This window comes from Chelonoidis abingdonii, chromosome 1 (genome assembly GCF_003597395.2).
Source record: "Chelonoidis abingdonii isolate Lonesome George chromosome 1, CheloAbing_2.0, whole genome shotgun sequence".
In the NCBI taxonomy this organism is placed as follows: domain Eukaryota; kingdom Metazoa; phylum Chordata; order Testudines; family Testudinidae; genus Chelonoidis; species Chelonoidis abingdonii.
Window position 1 is genome coordinate 341,001,296 of NC_133769.1, and position 10,340 is coordinate 341,011,635.

The window sequence follows — 10,340 nt, forward strand, 5'->3', positions numbered from 1 at the left end:
CATCCTCTGAGAAAATTGCAAAATCAGGGATTTCAGACGAGGTCACCTGTAGTGTGTCATACTGCTAAAAGCAGCATTGCGCATGTTTTGTGGAAAATCAGGGGATGTTATAAACTCTGAGTCATGTCACTGTTGACTTTACAGAGCATCCAAGTGATATATATACCAGGACACTGAAGGGACATGCACAGAAAAGATAGAGACTACGAGATTTTGTTAAACTAGCGGTAGGATAAAGAAGTGATGTTGAAAATGAAGAGTCTTTCATTCCAGATCTTACTTTGTGTAGCATTTGCTTTTGCTTTTCCAGTAGTTCCAGAAACAGAGAAGAAAAATGAAGAAGACATGCAATTTGCTGAGGTAATGATTGTAGACAATATATATGAATAAAGCTGATAGGAAGAATTAGTCTTTTATCATATTAAGATCACAGGACTAACTATATAACTATTAAGATTATTCTATACATTCTAAAAGAAACATGAATGTGGGTGTTTTTTTTCTGATCAGAAATATCTGGAAAAGTACTATAAACTTAAAACAGAGGCAGAACCTATCTTTAAAATGAAGAACAGCAAACCCATAAGTGACAAAATCCGAGAAATGCAGGAATTCTTTGGGCTGAAAGTGACTGGGGAACTGGATTCCAATACTTTGGAGGCGATGAAGCAGCCCAGGTGTGGAATACCTGATGTCGGTCAATTCAGAATCTTTCCAAGGTCTCCTAGATGGACAAAAACAGATCTGAAATATAGGTAATATTTCAATGTGTTTCCTGGATTGCCACTGGGAATTACAGAAAGAATTAGTTTTATATGTTTACTGTTTATTCTCATAGTTATGGTAGCACCTAGGAGCCTGAATGAGGATCAAAGCCCTGCTGTTGTAGGCACTAACCAAACACAGAGGAAGACATAAATTGTGTATCAAGGAGCATATTGTCTAAAAAGACAAGACATACAAATAGTAACATACAGACAACAAGGAAGCAAAATATTTAACGTTAAGTATATGTCCTGTTAGTTGCATTTTTAATTGCCTAAATTTATTTCCTTATTATGCTTTTAAAGGATTTTGAACTACACACCAGACATGGAACCAGTTGATGTAGATGAAGCGATTGAGAAGGCTTGGAACGTCTGGAGCAGTGTGACCCCACTGAAATTCACCAGAGTTTATGAAGGCGATGCAGATATAATGATCTCCTTTGCAGCTGGATGTAAGAGAATCCCCATGTGTCAATGATAAATATTGACTCCTTTACTTACAGTCCTGATTGAGGAGAATCATACTTTTTATGTATCCTTTTCTAGTTCATGGTGACTTCTTTTCCTTTGATGGAGTGGGTGGAACTCTTGCTCATGCCTATGCACCGGGCAAAGGTATTGGTGGAGATGCCCACTTTGATGAGGATGAATACTGGACAAAAGATTTGAAAGGCAGGTATTCCTTACCATTTTATTAGCATTCTCTGCTGTGCATTATTTGATTGTAAGAGCTATTAGCTCATTTTTACACTGGAAAGAGATGGGAGCACAAAAGTAATGCAGCTTAGTAATAACTATATATAAAGGGTCTGAGCCTGGTGTACTTCTCAGCGGAATTCTCCTTGAAATCAGTGGTTCAGGTTCTGATAATCCATAGTAATTCCACTGAAGTCAATGCAATGACTACAACTGTGGCTCCCGTGAAGTGGCTGGAATTACCATGGACATGGACTATTTGACTGAGTTAGACAATAGGCATTACTAGTGTATGGCATGGAATTGTGCCCTTAGAGTTAGGCTTTTAAAACAAAATATAGTAATAAAGTGATGATAACTTTTAACAACCCTTGTGCAGAGAAAACAATGTGTGTTCAGTGGATTAGTGTATTTGTGGTACATGTTGGGTGCTTCTCTCTAGTGTGCTTTATCATGGGTTAGTTTATGGGATCACAAGGTATGGGGCTCAATGCAGGAATTATGGAGTGAAATTCCATGGCCTGTGTTATTCAGAAAGTCATTTAAGAAAAACATAATAGCTTCTTCTGGCCTCTGAATTCATCAAAATGAATAAAACCTTGGTTATATGTAAGGAGGGATATTTCTGCAGTCTGAACAGAAGCTTTCATGTTGGGTGGCTTCATATTTGTTTCTTCAAAGGAAAAAATGTGTAATACCCTCTACATAATCAAAAACTAATTCTTTTCACAGTCTTTTCTGACGACTAAACCTGCCCAGCTTTTTTTAACCCTTCCTCATAGGTCATGTTTTGTAAACTTGTTATCGTTTTGGTTTCTCTGCTCTGGATGTGTTCTGATTGGTCCACATCTTCTTAAAGTGTGGAATCCAAAACTGGACACAGTACTCCAGCTGATGCCTCGCAAGAAGCACAATTTTCTCTTGTGTCTTACATCTGACACTCCTGTTAATATATCCCAGAAACATATTCATCTTTTTTACCATTGCATCACATTTGTGGCTGAGGTTCCATTTGTGATCCACTATAACCCCAGAACCTTCTCTGCAGTGCTACTGCCTAACCAGTTATTCCCCATTTTGCAGTTGTTCATTTGATTTTTCAAGTAGTTTGTACTTGTCTTTATTGAATTTCATCTTGATGATTTTAAACCAGTCCTTCAATTTATCAAGGTCATTTTGAATTCTAATCTTTTCTCCAGAAATGTTAAAAGCACACTCTTCACTCCATTATCCAAATCATTAATGAAAATATTGACTTGTAGCAGACTCAGGACAAACCCCACTAGATGCATCCCCCCAGTTTGACAGTGAACTGTTGGTAACTACTTTTGAATACGGTTTTTCAACCAGTTGTGCAACCACCTTATTGTAATTTAATCTAAACCATATTTCCCTAGTTTGTTGATGTGAATGTCATGTGGGACTATGTCAAAAGTTTTTCTTAAATCAAAATATATCACATCTACTGCCTCCCTTCTATACTTAGGCCAGTAATTCTGTCAAAGAAAGAAATGAGATTGTTTTGGGATGATTTGTTCTTCACAAATCCATGTTGGCTATACCTTATAACCTTCTTATTCTCTAGGTGCTTACAAAGTGATTGTTTAAGAATTTAAGTACCTTTCCATGACTCAAAGTTAGACTGACTGGTCTATAATTCCCCGGGTCCTCTTTGCATATGTCAATGCTACACACTAAGCCCGGGCTCTTATTCAGGTTTGCACCAAAGCCTCTCTTCTGTCCACATACAAATCATGTGACTTAGATCAGCAAGCACTAAGGACCTGGGTCTTGGGGCCTGGTTTGTGTGTGGGGCAGTTTGAGGGGTGGTGGGGATGGGGTGGTGGTGGTTCAGAGCCTGAGTTCCACTGTGACCTGGATCCAAGCCCTGTCATTTTGCAGGTGGACACAGCTCAAGCTGCAGATCAGAATCAGAAGGTGTGTGTAATGCCATATGGATGGGCTAATATGACTATGAGACCTGGGTCCAGCAGGTGTGAACCCAGATTTACAATGCAGTATGGATGCTTAAGCGTGGGCTTGGAAACATTATGTTCACAAGCCCAGGTCCCACAGAGCCAGATTTACAATACAGTGTAGACATACCCTTTGTTTCCCTTTTTTAAAGATAGCTACTATGTTCGTCCTTCTCCGCTCCTCTGGGACCTCACTCGTCCTTTCCTATTGTTTTACAGGGACATTTATTTAATCTACATGCATGCTATGCTTTTTATATTTTTAGGATTCAACTTGTTCCTTGTTGCTGCTCATGAGTTTGGACACTCATTGGGTCTTCAGCATTCAAATGTCCTTGGCTCCTTGATGTATCCAGCCTATCTGCAGACAGAGACCAGAAACTACAGGCTCCCTCAGGATGATGTTGAAGGCATTCAGACCCTATATGGTAAGGAGGAAACATCACTTTTTTTTAAAGTCTTTCTCATACAGGTTACATACAATCTAATGAGAATGTGTAACCAAGAGCCATACTGTGGCCTACCTGTGTGGAGTGTGAAGCGGGTAAGGCGCCTCCGCCCTAAGAGCAGTGTACAGGGGCTGGCTGTAATTGCAGTCCTTGCTCTTACCTTTACACAGGGACTGTGTTCCCTCTTGTGTCCTCTGGGTGCTAATCATAGACAAAGGGATGAGAAGCAGGTAATGCCATGCCTCACTCTAACTCCATCTGCACGAGCCAACTGAGCTGGTTAGCTGTGAGGAGAAGCACGTAGTGTGACCTCTTCTTCTTGCATATTAGGCACACACACCCTACCCCTTTGCAGAGGTGAATGCTTCCTGGGCATCACTAATCCGAAAGGTTTACATACATTTCTGTATGAAACTTTGTGACAGTCTTGCGCCAGCTCCTAAGCAGACGTGAATTGGCACAGCTCCATTCATATCAAGGAGGAACTCAGAGAGGCAGTGGTCAGGACACTAGGCTAGGACTCCAGAAACCCAGGTTCAATTCCTTGCTCTGCAATAGAGCTTCTGTGTCACTAATCCTCTCAGTTCCCTCATCCGTGAAATGGGGATAATAACATTGTCCTCCCCCACAGGGCTGTTGTGAAGATAAATACATTAAAGATTGTGAAGCGCTCAGAAAATATGGCTCAGTGGTGGCCATATAATTACCTAGAGTGGGAAAACACTATTTCAAACCCACTGAGAATTTGGCCCAGTATTGCTGTTCTCCAAGCTCTGGGATAGCAATACTAACTGACCTTCCAATTCTGCTTTTAACCTCTTCCCTAAGGACCCCCAACCTCTACTGAGCCACCAGCTTCCACACCATCTAAAGGAACACCCACAGAAACATCAACCACAGGCATCTGTGACCCTCACGTGACTTTTGATGCCATCACCACTCTCCGTGGGGAAATAATATTCTTTAAAGACAGGTAAATTATTTCTGTTTTGTCAACATCGAGTTTTGCTTCGATTACACTTGTAATGGCAAGAGGAGGGATTTCCTTCCAAATGTATAGTCAACACAACCTCACAAATTTCTACTTGTCCACGCAACCTGGGCGAAGTAACTGGACTTTCTGACAGGTGAGTAAATATTAGTATTTTAAATCATCCTTAGTCATCCTGTGCATAGTCTGTTACATTTCCATGTCAATTGTGCAATCAGAGCATTGTACTTTGGCCTGCAGCCATATCACATGAAGCATTGTTCTTGACAGACTGGTGTCAGGCTGTGGATGGCAGATCTAAAGGGAAAACTATGGGGCTATAGAAAGTGTTGTTGGTGATTCAGTAGGTGGCATTCTCAGCCTCCAGACAGCATTGAGTCAAGGCTGCAGCTGCAGTGCTTGGTGACACTCTGCTGTTAGAGGCACCATCTTTTCAATGAGATCTGATACTTCTCCCTTTAATGGGTCATTTAAAGTTCCCAATGCACTTCTTGCAAGATGGAATAAAAGTGGCATCCCCAGGGTTTTGGCCAAATACCAACTCAGGGAATGACATTCTGCCTGCATAAATGCCTCCTGAAGATTCAATGGAAGAAATTATTCTTAAATGTCCCTCCTAAAAAGTGCAGTTTAGTGTTGCTGTGCGCTGTCAAAGAGCTGATACATTGCACCAAAGTGATAGCTGCATTTACATGGTGGGCAAAAGGATTCCTCCTGACACAGCATTACAGATAGGTTTCAGCTCTGTCCTGTGCCATACTGAGGCCCAAAGGAATGGGAGGGAAAGGGTGAGGTAAAAGGGCAGGGTGGAAGAACCCCAGTGCAAATAAATAGAAGATCAGGATTTCTCTGTAGCACTGAAGAGGGCACTAGGAAATGGGCATTGCATCTCTAAGGGGACATGATCTGTGGGTTGGGGGCATGTCCCACCACCTGCAACTAATGAACAAATGTACAGCTCATGTAGCTGGAATTTTTATTGAATTTCCCTGTTGATGATCTCATGCATTAATGGTAAAATATGATTATATAAACAAGCAACTTGTCTTTTCAATCAGGTTTATGTGGCGCAAGAGTCCTTATTTCCCAGGTATTGAGCATGATTTAATTTCTTCCTTCTGGCCAGCCCTGCCATCTGGCTTTCAAGCTGCTTATGAAATTGACAAGAAGGATCAAGTGTTTCTTTTTAAAGGTATTTCTATTGAATTTCTAGACATTCTTCTTACATGTGGAAATGAAGAAGCAATTATTATTATTATTAATAACCACCACCACCCAGCACTTACATAACTTTTCACTTCAAAGTGCAGTTTCACAGTCATTAACTAATTAAACCTCACAACAGTCCTGTGGAATAAGATATTGTGCCTATTTCATAACTGAGAGGAAAACTGAGAGTGAAGTTAAATGATGTGCTTAAGGCAGGTGAGAGGATCAGTTATATAAAATGGAGTGCTTACATTTAGTCAACTAAATTCATATTTAGGCACCTAACTAAGTGGCCTGATTTCCAGAGGTGCTGAGCACTCTCTGCTCCAATGGGAGGGGGAATGTTTTTTTTAACTACTCTAATGAATTTATAAAGCAATAAATCCAAGTGTCCTGAAATATTAAACATTCCAGCTGCCTTTGCAAGAAAGGATTATCTTCAAATTCAGTGCTATCAATGGAATTCATCCTACAGGGAACATAAACGTTTCCTTGGGGAGGCTCCACGACTGTAATTAAATACTGCTTAATCTCCTCAGATGTCCCTATCAAACTTTTCTAGCTTGTTTTTCTTGACAGGCAACCAATACTGGGTTATCAGTGGATACTCTGTACATCCAGGTTTTCCTAGGAACATCCACACCCTGGGCTTTCCAAGATATATTAAGAAAATTGATGCCGCTGTTTATGACGAGAATACCAAAAAAGCGTACTTCTTTGTAGATGACAAGTATTGGAGGTAAGATTAAATTCTCCCAGCAAATAATCCATGCACCTTCTTTAAAGCCTTATTAACCCTTTATGTTTGGATTTATGACAAATCTTGAGTAGGACTTCATGACTGGTATTTTGCACACCCCATTGTTAAGCTGAATGTCAATGACAATAGAGATAGAAGTCAGATCTTCCTTCTCCTTAAAACATTCGAGTTAAAGAACATTTTCCATTTGCTGCTAGTACAGTAAAAGCTTTTTTATGAGGCATGTGGGGGGAATGGAGGGTGCCAGTAAGTGAAAAATTCCAGTTAACTAAGAAGAAAGGAATTTGCATGTGGGAGGGGGAGTGGGACTGGGGATTAGGGCATGGGAGGTGGTGCGGAGTGCCGGATCTGGAGGGCACTCACCTCGGGGGGCTCCTCACAAGCAGTGACCTGTCCCTGCTGTTCCTAGGGGGCGGCTCAGCTAGGCAGCTCTATGCTCTGTCCCCACCCTACCTTGAGTGCTGGATCTGCAGCTCCCATTGGCTAGGAACCATGGCCAGGGACCACAGCCAGTGGGAGCTGTGTGGATGGCACCTGCGGAAGGAGGCACCACACAGAGCCACCTAGCCATGCCTCCACCTAGGAACAGTAGGGACAGATCACTGGTTGCAGCAAGCCCCCCAAGGTGAGCGCTCCCTGGATCTGGCACCCCAAACCCCCTCCCATGCCCCAACCCCATGCCTTAAGCTCCTTCCAGGACCCACATTCCCTCCCAGAGCCCATGCCCCTCCCCCTTCCCGCACGCCCAACCCCTCGTGGCCGTTCCTCTGCCTAGGAACAGGAGGGACATGTCTCCTCTTCCAAGGAGCCAGGGATGGAGCCTGCTGGCCCCGCACCAACTAGATAAACTGGACTTCCTGTGAAGATCAGAAATATCGGTTTATAGCTCTTTCTGGTTGGTACAAGGCCAAATAACACAGCTTTTACTGTAGTATGTTCCTATAACACAGGTGAACCTATCCAATTCTTTCCAGCAGAAGGTAGGACACTAACACAGTGGCCAGGTCATTATAGTATAATACTGTAATTTGTACAGGGACTGGCTTTGTGTTACAGGTTTGTACAGAGCTTAGCGGAGACATTTATATCTGTTGTCCTTGCCCTTCTCTCACTTGGGTCAGTGAGAATAGAGATGTCAATTTCACTTTTCTTTCTAGTTATTTTTGTTTTCTCGTTCTTGTGACCAATGCTCTACTGCAGAGTTCCAGTCCGGCACCGTTATTAGCACAGGTTGAGCCCCGGAGTCATTGCAAAGAACAGTTAATAGTAGTGCATCATAAATCCATCAGTAAAAATCTCGACTGCCCTTCCAGTCTCTGTTCTTAGTCCAAGTTTAAGGTACCCCGCTCCTTTTCAGCATTGGCTGATCCTTGTGTGTGATACAGGCCTGTAGTGACCTCCATGTTTTGGCTGCTCCCTGTGCCCATCTCCTGGCCCTGACTGAGTTCTCTATTTGTGCCTGTGGTGTCCCTGCAGTTCATGCCTGCCATGAGCTGTCTTGCCCAAGTGGTATGCCCCACCTCCAGTGGTAGGAGAGCTGGTAGTGTAACCCACACACCTCCTGGGTCTGGTGTTCTGTCCCACTGAGTGGCACCGAGACCACTTAGAGAGAGATTAATGAGTTTGCTCTACAGCCTTAGCTAACTGGAAAGTCTCTGAAGCTTGGAACACGCGTGAGGGTGGAAAGACCAGCACATCCTCTTATTTCAACTGCTACCCGATCAGGGCTGGGGAAAGGCTGAACTTCACAGCACTGCTACTGTCCTGTGCAGTGGGGAACTGAACTCTGTCTGTTTCTAAAATTAAATTCAGAAAACATTTCTACAAATAGACAGGTTTTGTAACCACTTCCCCCCCACACACACAAAAGCCACCAATATTTCTTCTTGGATGAGACATAGCTAAGTGCTCACCAAGGCCCCATCCTACAAAGTCTTATGTGTATGATTAGCTTCACTCAGGTGACTAGTCCCATTGACAACTCCTAAGCACAAAGCAAGTCATGTACCGAAGTATCTTTGCAGGATGAGGGCCCAGAAGTCAAGGTTGCACACTTGGGCCCCACACTACTCCTCCTACAGCAATCAAGTAGGAAAAACAAACTGTTTAGTCAAAATAGCTAAGGACAACCGTGCATAGACTAGTAAAGGTGAAAGTATTCATGCAGTAAGGATTGATACAATTCAGTGAGTTTACAGTAGCTCATGGTTAGTGAGTTTTAGCTAAAGGCTGGACTTACTTGTTGTAAAGGTCAGTTGGATTCAATATTAAATATCACATGGCAATGTATTCTTTTCATTTCATTTCTTCATTCAGTTATGATGAAGGCACCAAATCCATGGAAAAGGGTTATCCAAGACGCATATCAGTTGACTTTCCAAGAATTGGCAATAAGGTTGATGCTGCTTTTCAGGAAAAAGGTAAATAGAAAAAAATACTTTGATAGTTGAATATACTGGAAAATTTGCATTTCTGTAGATTCAAGAATCATTATAGAAATTAGTAAGGGTGATTCTTTACATGTACACATTTTAATTTGCAGCATTGTCTGTGGAAAGAGAATGAATATACATTTGTACAAAATAAATATTCATTTTGTTTCTATTTCTAGGTCATTTCTATTTTTTCCATGGATCAAAGCAGTATGAGATAGACACCAAGTCCAAGAAAGTTATTCGTGAAATGAAGAGCAATAGTTGGTTTGATTGCAAATAAGAGCAGACACACAAGGTGATGGTGCAAAAGAAACAGAACCCAATATTTTATGCGTTAGAGATGGTTTTTCATTGATTTTTTTGTTTCTAATCAGTATTATTCATCTTTTACTTTATGTCTGAGCCACGTAAGAGGTGTAATTCCTGATAAATATTATTTTAAATAACAGAGGAAATGTTAAATTTAATATATAGTTTTAACTTATCTTAGTATTGTATTTAAGCTATTTATTAAGCTGTCACTGAGCAATAAAACTATTTTATGTTTGTGTATATAACAGTCTTGGGTTCTTTCGATCCAGCCTCCTGGTCTTTCTGGTCAGCAGCACTAGAGAAGGGGCCAATGAATTTAATTTAATTGCCCTGCAGTGTGAACTCCCAGCTCAGCCTTTCAGGCAATATGATGACTTTAAGAGACTGCATTAAGTGTAGAGGTGAAGCAGAGTGGGAGGCAGAAGTGGGCAGCTTCAAGGTAGAAGCAAGGGGAAATGGTCTTAAGGGAAGGGGATAGATATTAGAAGAAGAAGAAGAAGATAGAATCACAGCACTATATGTTCACTCCCTGATTCATAAGAGTTGATTGTTCTAAAACAACTATGACAATCTAGGACCTTGACAGTCAGCAAATGCTGGACACTGTGACCATGTGGAAGTTCACTGTGCTCTGGTGATAAAGCATTGGTATGTTTACTCCTAAAGTACATCTCGACTATGTGAGCTGTTTTACACAGGGCCTATGACATGCAGTTAAGTAGTTCTGATTCCATCCAGTAGAGGG

General features: G+C 41.6%; 1 protein-coding gene across 1 annotated transcript; it reads left to right on the top strand.

The window, feature by feature from the left end:
• The first annotated feature begins 215 nt into the window (after window positions 1-215).
• On the top strand, window positions 216-9,792 carry LOC116814903 (stromelysin-1-like). The gene is made up of 10 exons (XM_032762870.2): window positions 216-360; window positions 511-755; window positions 1,071-1,219; window positions 1,314-1,439; window positions 3,706-3,867; window positions 4,717-4,861; window positions 5,938-6,071; window positions 6,668-6,827; window positions 9,165-9,268; window positions 9,460-9,792. The coding sequence occupies exons 1-10, from the start codon at window positions 244-246 to the stop codon at window positions 9,561-9,563; spliced, it is 1,446 nt and encodes a 481-aa protein (XP_032618761.1). The 5' UTR covers window positions 216-243; the 3' UTR covers window positions 9,564-9,792.
• Window positions 9,793-10,340: the final 548 nt, after the last annotated feature.

What these genes read in the sequence shown, in the direction of transcription:
- LOC116814903 (XM_032762870.2), top strand. Translation starts at nt 244, where the DNA reads ATGTTGAAAATGAAGAGTCTTTCATTCCAGATCTTACTTTGTGTAGCA. An exon ending in AGGCATTCAGACCCTATATG is followed by an intron (nt 3,868 to 4,716) that starts GTAAGGAGGAAA and finishes CTCTTCCCTAAG; the next exon opens with GACCCCCAACCTCTACTGAG. An exon ending in GTAGATGACAAGTATTGGAG is followed by an intron (nt 6,828 to 9,164) that starts GTAAGATTAAAT and finishes TTCTTCATTCAG; the next exon opens with TTATGATGAAGGCACCAAAT.